The sequence below is a fragment of the Chrysochloris asiatica genome, unplaced genomic scaffold, assembly GCF_000296735.1.
Source record: "Chrysochloris asiatica unplaced genomic scaffold, ChrAsi1.0 scaffold00127, whole genome shotgun sequence".
NCBI classification, from domain to species: Eukaryota; Metazoa; Chordata; class Mammalia; order Afrosoricida; family Chrysochloridae; genus Chrysochloris; species Chrysochloris asiatica.
The window spans coordinates 4,605,204-4,621,084 of record NW_006408645.1 but is presented as its reverse complement, the minus strand read 5'-3'; the positions used below and the strand labels follow the sequence as shown (position 1 = coordinate 4,621,084).

Genomic DNA, 15,881 nt, shown 5'->3' with positions numbered 1-15,881 from the left:
GCCTGTATTTCTTCCAACACAGATTTGTTTGTTCTTTAGGCAGTCCATGGCATTTTTCATATTCTTCTCCAACACCATAACTGAAGTACATCAACTCTTCTATGGTCTTCTTCTTTATTCATTATGCAACTTTCACATGCATTGAGGTTATTGAAAATACCATGGTTTGGATCATGTGCACCTTAATCCACAAACTGCCATCTTTGCTCTTCAACACTTTAAAGAGGTCTTGTGCTGCAGGACCAGCCTGCACGAGGGGGGTTGTCACCGGAGGCAGTGGGGAATGAAAGCAACAAGGGTCTCGAGATGTTAAGTACAGTCTTAGGCAGGAGGACTAAAGTGCGCCTGACCCCAGCCATAGTATTTTCCGTTACCTCGTATACATGTGAAATCTGGACAATGAGAAAGGGACACTAAAAAAGAATCGATGTCTTTGAATTATGGTGTTTGTGAAGAATATTAAATATGTCATGGACTGCCAAAAGAATGAACAAAGCTGTCTTAGAAGAAGTGCAACTAGAATTCTCAAAAGCTAGGATTAATTTTGTCTTACATGCTTTGGACATCCTTAAAGAAAGTAGAGCGTCCTTGAAAGAGAGGAAAACCCTTAAGGAGCTAGGTAGACAAAGGACTGCAGCTGTGGGCTTAAACACAGAAAAGATTGTGAGCATTGTGCAGGACTGGGCTGTGTATGGTTCTGTTGAGTATAGGGCCTCTAGGAGTCAGAACCACCTTGTCGACACCCTTCCTTATCTATCTGTTGAATGAGTTTGAACAGTATTGGTGTTGATTCTTTGCTTAATGTTTGGTAGAATTTCCCAGTGAAGCCATATGATCCAGGTCTTTTTGTTGGTGGTGGTAGATTTTGATCACAAATTTTGTCTTACTTTTTAAGGTCTGTTGAGACTTTGTATTTTCTCTGGAGTTAGTGTGGTGTGGTAGGTTTTATGCTTGTAAGAACGTGTCCTTTTTTTCTCTGACCCCATTGTGGTCAGAGAAAACACTCTGTGTGGTTTCAGTCTTTTAAAATTTCTCAAGGCTTTCTCTGTGACCTAAAATGAGGTGTGTCTTAGAGAATGATCCATATCCATGTGCTCTGGAGCAAAATGTATGTTGTGCTGCCTTGAGGTGGGATCTTTCATGTACATGAATGCCTGCTGTGGCGCTGGAGGATCAGCACTGGACTGCCAACCACAAGCTCGGCAGTTCAAACCCACCAGCTGCTCCTTGGAAACCCTATACAGAGTCACTGTGTGTCAGAATCGACTCAAGGGCACTTAACAACAATAATACTACATACATATATGTATACTTGTTTAGTCTAGTTAGTTTATAGTGTTATTCAGGTCTTCTGTTTTCTTATTGATACTTCTTGACGTTCTGCCCAATGTTAAAATTGGTGTACTGAAGATTTCAACTTTTTTGGTGGTGTTGTTAGTAATGTCCATTTCCCATTTAAGCCTGTCAGAGTTCGCTGTATATTTTTAGGTGCCTTGGAGGTGATTGCATACATATTTATGATTGTTTAATCTTGATTGATTTTTTTTCTCACTAAAAATGAGAAAAATCTTCTAACAGATTCTGTCCTAAAATATGCTCTGTCTTATTGAGATTACCACTCCAACTCTGTTGGTTAATATTTGCGTGTAATATTTTTCATCCTTTCACTTTCAAGCTATTTGTGTCCTGTTTAAAGTGTGTCTGTTATAAATAGCATTTAGTTGGATCATGTTATTTTTTTAATTCATTCTGCCACTCTGGAGCATTTAATGCAATTACTGATAAAAAGTGACTTACTAATTCCATTTAGTTCTTTGGTTTTTTGTTTTGATTTTTTAAGTTTTTATTTTGAATTATGTGGGTTTACATGGGAGAACATCAGTTTTACATCCATCCTATTGAATTTCGTTTCATTGCAGTGATTACAATCAGTTCTTTGGTTTTTGTGTGTGTTAAGCCTTCTTTGTCTTGGTCCTTAACTACTGCTTGTTTTTTTTATTTAGTTGATTTGTTGTAATGAGCCTTTTTGGTTTTCTTCTCCTTCCCTTCTCTGAATATTTTTCATGTTTCCTTAGTGATTACCATGAATACTGCATTTAACACCTTGTATTTATAACAGTCTAGGGTAAGTTGTTACCAACTTAACTTCAGTAACATACTAGAAATTCTGTGTGGGTATCATTTTTCTCTTTCCCTTTTGTGGTTGTTATCACTAATTGTGTCTTTATACTCTTGTACCTTATAACAGAGTTTTCTCTTTGCTTTTTATACATTTGTTACTAAAAAAACATGAAGAACAAAATATTTAGAATTATCAAACGTGAGACCTTATTACTAGGCATTATATTTTTTCATATATTTTACTTTCTTAGAGATCTTTTATTTATTTGATAGTGTGTTTTCCCGTCCATATGCAGAATGCCTATTAGTATGTTGTGTGAGGTCGGTCTGGGGAGTAGGAACTCTCAGCTTCTTTTTGTTTGGGAATGTCTTAATTTCACCTTAATTTTTGAAGGATGGTTTTGCTGAGTATAGTATTCTTGATTAGGTTTTTTCTTTCAGCGCTTTAAATATAGCATTCCACTGCCTTCTGGCCTCCAGTGTTTTTGAGGAGAAATCAGCATTTAATCTTATTGAAGACCGTTTATATATAACTGTTTACTTCTTTCTCACTGTTGTCAGATTTTCTTTTTCTCTTTAAGTTTTGTGAGACTAACTAGGATGTATGTTGGTGTAGATCTCTTTGGGCTCATCCTGCTTGGAATTATTTGAGTTTCTTAGATTTGTAGATTTTTATCTTTTATTAGATTGGGAAATTTTTCTTTCATTACCAGAGGGCTTCATAAAGTTCATGAAAAAATACCCTATCTTTTAATTCCATTTTCCGTGAACATTTTAAAGTCCCCTTGTATTTCTTCAAGAAGTCTTTCTTTCCCTTTATCTCTGTCTCATCTCTGGAATTTGCATGATACATATACTAGGTTTCTTTTTGTCTAATTATTGTTGTTGCTGTTAGGTGCCATCGAGTTGATACCAACTCATAACAACCCTATGCAGAGCAGAACGAAACACTACCCAGTCCTGGGCCAACCTCACAATTGTTGCTACGCCTGAGCCTATCTTTGTTTCCACTGTGGCAATCCATCTTTTTGGGGGGTCTTCCTCTTTTTCTTTTTCCAGCCCTCCACTTTACCACACATGATATCCTTTTCCAGTGACTGGTCCTTCCTGATGATATGGCTGAAGTATGAGAGACAAAGTCTGGCCACCCTGGCTTCCAAGTAGCACTCTGGGTGTACTTCGTCCAACGCACAGCTGTTTGTTCTTTTTGCAGTCCATGGTACTTTCAGTGTTCTTCTCCAACACCATAACTCAAATGCATCAGTTCTTCTATGGTCTTCCGTATTCACTGTCCAACTTTCACATGCATATGAGGTTATTGAAAATACCATGGCTTGGATCGGGCGCATACCTTAGTCCTCAAACTTAACATCTTTGCTCTTCAACACTTTAAAGAGGTCTTTTATGCAGATTTGACTAATGCTATATATTCTTTGGTTCTTGACTGCTGTTTCCATGAGTGTCAATGGTTGATATGAGCAAAATGAAGTCTTTGATAACTTCAGTCTTTTCTCTGTTTATATGGATGTTATTTGTTGGTCCAGTGGTGAGAACTTTTTGTTTTCTTTACATTAAGGTGCAACCCTTACCGAAGGCTATGGTCTTTAATCTTCATCAGTAAGTACTTTTAAGTCTCCTTTGCTTTCAGCAAGCAATGTTGTATCATCTGCATATCACAGGTTGTTAATGAGTCTTCCTCTAATCCTGATGCCGTGTTTTCTTCATATAATTCAACTTCGTAGATTATTTGCTCAGCATACAGAGTGAATAAGTATGGTGAAAGAATACCACCCTGGCATACACCTTTCCTAATTTTAAACCATTTGGTGTTTCCTTATTTTGTTTGAACAACTGCCTCTTGTGGTCCATGTACAGATTCCTCATGAGCATAATTAAGTGTTCTGGAATACTCATACTTTGCAATGTTATCCATAGCTTGTCATGATCCACACAATCCAAAGCCTTTGCGTAGTCAAAAAGCATAGGTAAACATCTTTCTGGTAGTTTCTGTTTTCAGCCAAGATCCATCTGACATCAGCAGTGATGTCCTTCGTACCATGGCCTCTTCTGAATCTGGCTTGAACCTCTGGAGGTTTCTGTCAGTGTACGGTTGCAGCCATTTTTGTATTACCTTCAGTAAAACTTTACTCACATGGGATATCAGTGGTATTGTCTGATGATTTCTGCTTTCTGTTCAGTCACCTGTCTTTGGAATGGGCACAAGTAAGGATCTTTTCCAATTAGTTGGCCAGGTAGTTGTCTTCCAAATTTCTTGGTCTAGATGAGCGTGTGCCTCCAATGCTGCATCAGTTTGTTGAAAGATTTAAATTTGTATTCCATCAATTCCCATCAAGTGCCTTATTCTTTGCCAGTGCCTTCAATGCACCTTGGACTTCTTCCTTCAGGATGATTGGCTCTTGATCACATGCTACCTCTTGAAATGGTTGTTGTCTAGTAATTGTATTAAATTGTGCTCAGCCTGCTTGAGCCTTCATTCTTGTTGCTCTTCATCACCTGTAATTTTAACTGTTGTATCTTTTAATTTGCTGATTCTTTCTTCTGCTTAAATCTATTTTTAAATCTTTGTATTGTGTTTCCCTTTTCAGTTATTGTTCCATTTAGTTGTAATATCATTTTTTTAGGTACCCATTTTGTTTGTACTTTGATTTCCCTATTTCTTTTAAGTCTTTGTCTATATTTTCCCTTATTAAAGTCCTGTAAGATTAGCACTGGACCGCAGGGTCGTTGGAGCCAACAAGGTCAATGGTTCAAATTCACCAGCTGCTTCTCAGAAACCCTCTACAGGGTCACTATGAGTCAAAAGTGACTCAAAAGCACTTAACAGCAACAACAGTGTTGTTGTATGGGATTCCCTTTTTCATTATTTCCTCATCCCTAGATGCACATTCATTCCCTTTGTTATGCTTGTTTCAGTGAGCTGTTATTTCTCTGTCCTTTGTGTGTATTGTGACTTTTTTGTGGGGAACTGGAATTTTCAGACATGTTCGGTTCTTCACAGTGTGTTTTTGCTCACAATGATTCCTGCAAAAAAAAATTCTTAGGAAGAGCCTTCTATCTTTTACTGTCTTCCCTCTCTCTTTGTGATACCTTCGTCTCCCTTACTGGCTTAATTAGGATTTGGAAGGTCCAGATTTTGATTTGCAATAATCAGTTACTCCCAAGCATACCAATGTGGCGCTGCATGGTATCCACAAGGTCGGCAATTCAAACCCATCAGCCTATCCTTGGACACCTATACATGGAACCGACTCAGTGGCATTTAACAATATACTACAGAAAGTGCTGTGATCACGGTGTCTACCAGAGGGACCTGTCACTCAGTTGCGATATTATGCATTAGTCAATCTGTCCACCAGGAAGCACAGCCCTTTTAGGTTATTAAGCCTTTCTTTCTTTGTTTCTACAACATGTTTTTAAGGGAAAACCCACACCCCGCTAGGCGCCTCCAGGGCTGTGTATTGCCCTCCAGTTTTGCCTGGGCTTTCTTGCCTTCTCTGTGGAGGCTGCTTATATGTAAACTGGCATTCAGGGGTTGGAGGGGCTGGTACTCCTTCATTGTACCTTCCAGAGATCTGTCTTGTTTTTTTCAGTGTCCCAGTAATTCTGATCCACCTTCTGACTCCTCTGTAGGAACATTCTGTATATTGTCTGTGAGTGTACTGTCCACTAAAGATGGCTGCTTTCCAGCACACAGCAGCCTCAGTCTGCAGTCCTGAGTACTGACTAGAAGAGGGAGTGGGCAGACCTGTGTTGACTCGCTAGGAGGTTTGTCCTATTGGTTTCAGAGGCCAGAGCTAAGAGATGCACAGGGAGGCAGGTCAGCTGGAGATGATACACGGGCTGACCCCACTGTACAGGCCTTCTGTAGAAATTTGCAGTAGACTTGTAGCCTGCAGTGTCCAGGTGGGAAAGGTGCTGTTACTCTCCCAATGGGCCACCAGGGAGGTCTGCCTCGAGTATAGAGCAGAAGTTTGCGGTCTTAATCTATTTGTGCAGGGCAGGAGCTGTGGTTCTTAAGGAAGCAGACTATTTTTCTGGATCCACTTCCTCAGTTCATAGCAGCTGATGACCCTGTCTCACTAGGGGGGAGGTGCAGGGGGAGTGGGAGAAGCAGTTTTTCTACTGTGTACATCTTGCTGAGTCATTGATTTCTTGCCCATCTATAGTTCTCTGCTACTTTCCTCTACTCCCTGACTCAGAGTCCCTCGGTGCCAAGCTCTGCTTCCTTGTTGTATTTCTTACTGTATTTGTGGGTAAAGGTCAGAATGTGGTCTGTTTACGCCACCATATTCCTGCTTAAAACTCTGTACTGATAAATGTTTTATTTTATACTCTAAAATTTAATCAGAATTGCCGCTGTATCATAATTATAATGAAAATTGTACTTGGCTCTAGTTTTCTAATACTCCATTTTGGAAGTCTTATGCTTTATACTCTGAGTCTGTCCACTGCCTTCTTTTTTGATACAGACTTTCCTACCAGGACTTGCTGGCCCCTCTGGGGAGGTGGTTAAGGCTACAATGGGTACCACATCCTCTTCGTCTGGAAGTGGAGACAAAGTCTATGCCCACCAGATGGTTCGTACAGATTCCCGGGAACAGAAACTTGATGCCTTTCTGCAGCCTGTGAGAAAGGCTCTGGCCAGCCAGCCCCAGGCCCTAGTCCCAGAAGACAGCACAGAGGGTCCTCTTGGCGGGGCCAAACAGCAAGATGAGGAGATGCTCGAACTCCCAGCCCCTACTGAAATGGCTGCTCAGCGCCAGGGCTCAGAAAAGGAGGCAACCAAGGAGACTTTAGAAACGTCAGAAAAGAGAGGGCCCGCTTCTAGCCCTGGCAACCCCAGGTATGGCCCTTTGGCAAAGTACAGCTGCATCTTCTGTTCTTTAATAAAACTACCTTCTCACTTTCACTTTTCAGGGACCACTTGCATCTTCTGTCCGTCTCACTTGCCCTGTGCTTCCACTGGGACAGTGCTGTGGCCTTGTCCACTGTATGCCCTTGACCATGGATTTGAGAGTCATACACCATGGTGTCCTTTGAAATATCTTAATATCCATGGTTCAAAGCATTAGTTAAACACTCATCAGAAAAATATCAGAACGTTGAGCCTTTATATTTGGTAAAGCCTTAACACCAGGGATAGCCAAAGAGAGACCTAAAATCTTGGGAGATTCTCTTTCATCCTATCCACAGCTTCTTTCAGACAAAGCACCCATTCCTGACCCAGCCCTGGTGTGACACTGTAGGATAAGCATTGTACTGTTAACCGAAAGGTTGGAGGTTCAAACTCAGCAGCCATTCCCTAGGAACCCAATGTGCAGTCACTGTGGGTCAGAACTAACTCGATGGCACTTATGAAGAACAGAAAAGCTGATATGATTCTTTATCCAGTTCATCAAACTTCCCCGAAGTATGTGAGCCAGTGGTAACATTTGCTGGAGAAGGGAGCTAAAAGAGTAATAGGATAAAAGCTGTTGTTAAGAATTTCCACTGTGACCTTTAAGTACTGTCTAGATCTTATCTGAAGTCTGTGAGGTGGGCAGATACTCTTTCCTCTGTGTTCACAGGTACTGAGCCTGGAGCTTAGTGTTAAGGCATTTGCCCATGGCTGCTCATCTGCTTGGTTGGTGTTGTTGGGTGCCGTCCAGTTGGTGCCAACTCATAGTGATCCTTTGCACAACACAATGAAACACTGCTCAGTCCTGTGCCCTCCTCACAGTTGTTATGTTTGAGCCCATTGTTACTGTCACTGTGCCAATCCTTCTCATTGAAGCTCTTGCTTTTTTTCGCTGACCCTCTGCTTTACCAACCATGATATTCTTCTCTAGGGACTGATCCGTGCTGACAACACATCCAAAGAATGAGAGACAAAGTCTCAGCATCCTGGCTTCTAAGGAACATTATGGCTGAACTTCTCTCAATGCAGATTTACTTGTTCTCTAGGTAGTCCATGGCACTTTCAATATTATTCGCCAACACCATAATTCAAATGATACTAGTATGGTTTTCTTATTTATTGTCCAATTTTTACATGTGTAAAGGTATTGAAAATACCATAGCTTGGGTCAGGCACACCTTAGTCCTCAAACTGATGTCGTTGCTCTTGAACACTTTAAAGAGGTCTTATGTAGCAGATTTGCCCAGTGCAATACATCTTTTGATTGCTTGACTACTGCTTTCATTTTAAACTAAAAATCCCATTGTGTACTCTTCGCTGAAAACCTTTCAGTGGCTTCCCAGTGCACATGGGATAAAACTGAGTCCTTGATTGCTTGACTACTGCTTTCATGAGTGTTAATTATGGACCCAAGCAAAATGAAGTCTTTCACGACTTCACTTTTTTCTCCATTCGCTGTGAGATAGTGCACTGGACCGAAAGGTCAGTTTGAACTGCAAGGTTGGTGTTGTTAGGTGTTCAAACTCACAAGCTGCTCCTTGGAAACCCTCTACAGGGTAGCTGTGGATCAGGACTGACTCAATGGCATTTAACAACAACAATTATAATGTTATTTATTGGTCTAATTGTAAGGATTTTTGTTTTCTTACATTGAGTTGCGATCCATACTGGAGGCTATAGTTTTTGATCTTCATCAGTAAGTATTTTAAGTCATTCTTGCTTCCAGTAAGCAAGGTTGTGTCATCTGCATATTAGTCTTTCTCCAATCCTGATGCTAAGTTCTTCTTCTTATAATCCAGCATCTCAGATTATTTAGTCAGTATACAGATTGTGTAAGTATAGGGAAAGGATGCAACCCTGATGCACACCTTTTCTAGTTTAAAATAATTCAGTTCCCTTTTTTTTGTTTGAACAACCGCCTCTTGGTCTGTGTTGACCAAGACAGGTTCCTCATGAGCACAATTCAATGTTCTGAAATAACTGTTCTTCACAATATTATCCATCTGTCCATTGTTTGTCATGATCCACATAGTTGAATGCCTTTGCAGAGTCAACAATGATCTTTAGAAAAATTTTATTGTGTGTGATATTAATGGTATTCAGTGATTCTCGTCTTCTGTTGAGTCACCTTTCTTTGCAGTGTGCACAAATATGGTTTTCTTCTAGTCAGCTGGCCAGGTAAACTATCTTCCAAATTTCTTGGCATAGGCTAGTGAGCCCTTCCAAAGGTGTCTCAGTTTGTTGAAACATTTCCGTTTGTATTCTTTTAATTCCTGGAGGCTTGTTTTTCCTGATGCTTTCACTGCAGCTTAGATTTCCTTCAATACCATCAGTTCTTAATAGTATGGTACTTCTTGAAACGATTGGCTATGGACCAGTTCTTTTGGTGCAATGACTGTCTGTATTCCTTCCATCTTCTTTTGATGTTTCTTGTGCCATTCAATATTTTGCCCATGTTGTTGTTTTTGTTAAGTACATCAAGTCACTTCTGACTCAGCAACTCTGTATAGGGTTACCGAGAAACAGCTGGTGGATTTGAACTGCTGACCTTGTGGTTAGCAGTTCAGTGCTTATCATACAGTGCAATACCAGGAGTCCATCAATTTTGCAACCCAAGGGTTGAAATTTTTTCAGCAGTTCTTTCAGCATTTTGGTTTTCTAACTCCAAGTTTTTTCACATTTCATTATAATACTTTAGTTTGTCTTCTCAAGCTGTCCTTTGAGAGATTTTGTTCAGCTCTGTTACTTTCTCATTCTTGTAGTTGCTCTAGCTTCTCTGTGTGCTCGGGCGTAAGTTTCAGAGTCTCTTCTGACATCCGTTTTGGTCTTGTTTTTCTTTTCTGTCTTTTTACTTTGTACCTAATTGCTGAATATCAAATCCCCGCCACTAATTGCCCATCTGAACATGGACAACTGACTTAACTTCTCTGTGTTCAGATTTTCTTCTGAGTCAGTCTTTCTAGATGACCTTTTTTTTTTTTTTAATTAAATGTTTTTATTTTGGATTGAGTGAAAGTTTACAGGGCACATCATCAGCTTCACATTCAACCATTCATATAGCTTGTTTCATTACATTGATTATTATCCCCTCCATATATCATCAATTTACAGTGTTTCTCTCTATCCTCTTTAGCTTTTTTTTTTTTTTTTTTCTAGATGACCTTTAATGAATTTTTCCAGAGAAAAATAAAGGAAGTGTATGTTTACTACTGAGTAGCTACTAGGTGCCAGTTCCTTGATATAATTATCTCATGTAATGTTCTCAGCAGCCCAACAGGGTCAACTCAGGGAATGAATGATTCTCCACACAATAGTCACAAGAATCATTTTAAACTGAAAATCCCATTGTGCACTCTTCGCTGAAAACCTTTCAATGGTTTCCCGGTGCACGTGGGATAAAACTGAGTCCTTCACGTGCCCTCCCTCCTGCCCACCACTTTCCCTGCCATTCACATCCACATTGGTCTTGTGGCTGTTCCTAAATCAACTGAGCTGTTTTTCCACTTGGCCTGGCCTTGCCATTACCTCAGTCTAGGAATGGGCTGGCTTCTTATCTCTCAGTACCAGCTAGAATATTGCCTCTTGCCAGAGGCCTTCATTATCCATTTAGTCTGAAATTCCCCCTCTTCTCACCTGTTACCATTCTTCTACATTAACTTGTTCTGTTTTCTTTGTAGCACTTTGTCACTACATGAATTTGGCTATTTTGTTTGCTGTTTGACTCCCCCACTGAAAGGTGAACTTCATGAGGGTAGGCTGGTCTGCTTTGTTCATTGCTCTTTGTAGCTGGTACTTAGATTGTTGGATGGATGGTTAGATGGAGGAATGAATGAATGATACTTGGCAAGTTCAGTTTCCTTGCCCAATGTCCTGTGGCTAGTCCTGCTGCTAGGTGCAGCTGCATGGCCAGCTGCAGAGATCTGGGAGTTATCAAAAAGGCAGTGTTCAGGAGAACAAAGTGATCTTGCTGGTCAGCTAGCAACACAGCAATCCTTCTGCAAATGTGCAAATTCGTCACAGAGAAGCTGTTTCCTTCTCCATAACTCAACACACAAAAGGTGACTCCTTTTATTAAAAAAAAAAAATTTTTTTAATTAATGATCTGCCCATCTCTTTTCTTCATTGCAGAAAGAGACTTCGGGAAAACTCTGATGTAGAAATGGTGGAAGATGATTCTCAAAAGCAAATGACAGCAGCCTGTACTCCCCGGAGAAGAATTATTAACCTCACTAGTGTGCTGACTCTCCAGGAAGAAATTAACGAGCGGGGACATGAGAGTACGTACATGCTAAGGACTGCCAGGGACTCCATATGTCTGAGTGGCTGCCATTAAGTTTTTGGAAATGCAAAAAGTGTGTTTTCAGGAAGGTCACTGTAGTTTGCTGGGAAAACCATCCTTTATTTACCGACATCTATTAAATAGCAGCTTGAAGACACCTGCCAACTGGGAGAGAAGAGAAAAATAGTCTCTGTATGTTTTAGTTAAAATTAAGTGCTATTTTCATTAAGACGTGCGAGTCAGAGTGAAGCAGGCATTTAAATAATCCTTAGTTTTTTTCTGTAGCAAAGGACAGTGGGATCTTAACCTGTGGCTCAGATAGAATGTGGTATTGCTAAAAAGGAATAGTCATTTAAGGTAGCCCTGTGTGTAAATCCTGGCTCCTCATTTTTCTTCATCAGTAAAAGGAAATGAATTTTATCCATCTTAAAGATTGCTGTATTGATTAGAAGTAAAATGTAAGTGAAACACATGGGACAGAATAAGGAATCAATAGATATTTTAGTGTCTTGATGATAAAGCTTAGATTAAAAATCATCATCTTCCTCAGAAATGGCTTTGAAAATACCTGACTGTAGCAGTTAATTTTGGTCCCTGTTACTTCAAAACTAACTTTAGTTAGTGGTTGGTGGATCAAACCCACCAGCCGCTCCTTAGAAACCCTATACAGGGTCGCTATGAGTCAGAATTGACTTAGATGACACTCAACAACAACAGTCAACCTCCCATAAGGAGCCTTGGTGGTGCTGTGGGTTAGGCATTGGGCTGCTAACTTCAAGATCAACCGTTCAAACTCACCATCCGCCTCTCAGGAGAAAGATGAGGCTGTGTGCTTTCATAGATGGACAATCTCAGACAATCTCATAGGTCTATATAAGAATCAGAATCACAACAATGGTAGTGGGTTTGTTTAGTCACCTCTCAGTGAGCACTGGTGGCACAATGAGTGAAGCATTGGGGCTGCTAACCGGCTGATCTGTGAGAGAAAGAGTAAGCATTCTGCCTCAGAGATTTCTGGCCTTGAAAACCCTAGGGACTAGTTCTGCTCTGTCCTGTCGGGTTGCTGTGAGGCAGAATTGAATTGACAGCAGTGGGTTGGGTTGGCTTGCAACCTCCCAATGAACCCTGCTTGTGCAGTAATTTAAGTACTCGACTGGTAACCAAAAGGTCAGCAGTTCGAATCCACAAGACATGGAGGACCCCGTGGTATAGTTTTGCTGTTTCTTACAGGGTCACTATGAGCCAGAATCGACCTGGTGGCAGTAGCTTTTGGGTTTGGGGTGTTTTTGAGAAGGGTATAAACACTCTGGGACTAAGGCTTTGTCAGTTCTAGAAGTGTCTGCCATATAACTTCTGATTTTCATTTCCATGAGAATGTGCGGTAGTTGCTCTCTCCCTCTGTTACTGACTTTCAAGGGGGTAGGGGTGTTACTGGATTTATTTAGCAACAAACTCCCTCATGTGGAATTTACCAAGTTTTCTTTAAGGGCTTGTATCCCTCAGACAAAGTAGAATATGTAATGTTATAATTCCAGTTAATTCCTGAGTTGTTTGAAACTGATTTCAATATCTTGTATAACTAGCCTGGGACAACTTTGATCAGATTTGGATTCCATTGCTAAAGGTAAAATTGTACATTGATACATGGTATGTCATTTAATTCTAGAATAGTCTTGTGAAGGTGGCAGGACAGTGCTGTTAACCCCGTTTTAAAGATAAGGGAAATGGAATGGAGAGTGTAGGGTAGTTGTAACATCCCAGCAATCAAACACGGTCAAGGTCCATACCTTGGTGATAGTGGTGGTTACTGGCATGACAGGAAGAGAACCTTTTATTTATATGCAAAACCAGTTCAGCCACCTGTGTGAGACTGAGCCCATCCTGTGAATCTGATCCTGTTGACCGAGACTGAGGTCTTTTCAGATACCCGCACTATAGGATCTTACAGAGGGAGGTGCCTCTGGGCTGTGGCAAGTAGAATGAGCTCCTCCTCCAGAGCTAGACGAACTTCCACTCAGAAGCCCGTGGGAAGTGTGTTCACCTTTTTGGGTCTCATTTTCCTGATCTGTAAAATGAAGGTATAAACACAGCTGTCACTAGGCTGTTGTGATGAACACCTAAGATACCTGTACCTGTTTTGTGAGCTCCACAACACTGATAAAGGGGAGAAACCTCTGCTCTGGGCACATCATTCAGATAATCACAAGTAAGTACAACTGAGAATACGCCATGACAGGGGAAGCATTTCGTCCTTCTTTCCTGGTCTAGAGGTGGGACCCCATCAGGAAGCAAACAGGTCTATTTAGGTGAATGGTGGACCCCAGGAAATCTGGACTTCACAAAAAGCCCTGTACTACATGCAACTCAAAGACAGCCAGCTTTCCCCAGCTTAGGGCTATGGTGCACAGAAGAGGCTACAAGGAGGACCAGGGCAAGGATCCTTCACTGTGGAGGGCCTGGCGTGTGCTCAGTGGCTATTTGCTCACAGCATGAGTGGGTGATTGAGAGGAACAGACTGGAAGACAGAACCCTAGAACCCTTACCCTGAGTGGTTGTCAAAGTTGTACTCTCAATCTGACAGCTCTCTTGAGTTTGGTGGGTTTATGGTCTCTGTTAGGCACAGTTTTGATTAACAAATGAGCTTATTTATTTTATAATTTTGGGAGGCCCAGTATCCATGGAATTAGGAAATGATAACTGAACTTACTCATTGCTATTCCCATAGTTTTGATCTGTTAATTGATGAAGATAGAGAATGTCATAAGCTACTTGCTATATTCATATTAATGTGAAAATGTACTTAACATTTTTAGCCTGTAGCTATCCACATCTTAATTCCATTTTCTTGGTCTTTGGTGATCAGCCCAAAATCAGCTCAGCAAACATTTATCAAATATCCTCAGTACAAAATGTACTGGATCATAAGTACTGGACTGTTAACCACAAGGTCAGTGGTTCAAACCTACCAGCTGCTCCTTGGAAGCCTTGTACAGGTCTCTGTGAGTGGGAACTGACTCCACAGCAGTAACAACAACAACTCTGAGGTGGAGGGTGAGGGGCGTGAACCAGGGCTGTACCCTTGAGGGATAGTGCAATGCTATGGGGGGATTAGTCAGTAAGTAACTGGCTGCAACGTAAGGTATAAGGAGAGAAGTTCTGTAACAGAAAGCAGTCCTGTTCAGCCGGAACCCACCAAGAGGAAGCTGGTGAAATGTGCTTGATAGTTAGTAAGCTGGAATCGTTTTTCGACTGTCTTAGGCAACAGCAAAGACACCAGTGGACAAGCTGCTGAAGACTGTTTCTCTGCCAGTGAGCGTTAGGAACTAGACGACTGGTTGCCAAGCCTTCAGGTTTGACTTCAGTTGCTGCTTCTCAGAAAAACACACTGGGACCCAAGATCTAAATTATGAACTCAGATGTGTGGTTTGGCTTTGACACACAAAAGGGTTTTGTTTCATTTTGGTTTTTGTAGAATGGTATGGCCTTGCCCACAGACTTCTGGTGCTAATGGGACATTTACAGTAGGAATGAAAGATAGGTCCTCCCGATCTGGACAAGAGACCTTGAAGAGGTCTGTGAAGCCTCCCAAAGCCTCCCATGGCTTTGTTAATTTACTGCCTGGAAGAAACAGCAACTTTGAAGGCCCAGAGCTTGCTGAGCTTAGCCCTCCCGCTCTCCTCCCCGTGCTGGCAGAACTGCCTTCCAGTAGCTATGGATGCGTCAGAGCGTCCCATGGAAAATTTGTATGGAAAAATCTCTGACCCTTTTTTAGTGGATTAGTGAGGCTGTTTGCTCTTTTCTCCAGTGCCTCATTATTCAAGATTATTTGATGTTCTCCAGCTTGTAAAATAATCATTTTCCCGCCTACGCAGAACATCCTGTAGACACATTGAGTTTCCAGTGGGAACAGAGAGGAACAGTATTTTAAAAATGAAGAAAATTCGTGCCTATTTTCTTTGTGGAGGGGCTGCAGAATTTATGTAACAACCAGAGAATTCACGTGAGCACAAGCTGAAAACAAAAAATAAGGTGGGGTGGAAGTTTACTGGACAGGCTACTTGCTGTCCCTAAGCCTAGGGGCTGTTGTCTCCACTTCCTCTTCCTCCCCTTTTTTACTCTGATGTTTTTATTCCTTTCATTAAAAAGAATGTTCATGCAGATATATGGGTAAATTCAAAAGCATATGTTAAGAAATATGCGAGTAAAATGTTAGAAAAAAAAAGGCACATTTATAAGATCAGTACCTACCTGTTTAAGACAGAACATTGCGGTCATCTTTGAAGCTCTGTGTGCTTCTTCCCCACCCTGTCCTCTGCCCTCCTCCTCTAGAGGTAACAGCTATCCTACATTTTGCGGTCATTATTTCCATTCATTTTGTTATAAATTTACCACCTGTATTTGTATACCTAATTTGTTTAGTTTTACAAGTTTTAAATTTTATATAAATGGAGTTCCGTTGTTGTTTGTATGTTGGGATGTCACTTCTGACTCAGTAGTGAGCCTACATCTTGGTTGTTAGGTGCCATCAAGTTGGTTCTGAATCATAGCAACCTTGGACGTCAT

General features: G+C 41.0%; 1 protein-coding gene across 3 annotated transcripts in view; it reads left to right on the top strand.

Annotated features, from left to right (window-relative positions):
* Positions 1-15,881, top strand: part of MLH1 (mutL homolog 1) — a 59,578-nt gene that overhangs the window by 29,852 nt on the left and 13,845 nt on the right. For all 3 annotated transcript variants that reach the window (XM_006869164.1, XM_006869166.1, XM_006869165.1), the window contains 2 exons: positions 6,612-6,985; positions 11,168-11,316. In XM_006869164.1, coding sequence (XP_006869226.1) covers positions 6,612-6,985; positions 11,168-11,316 — 523 coding nt within the window. The remainder of the gene's footprint in view (positions 1-6,611; positions 6,986-11,167; positions 11,317-15,881) is intronic.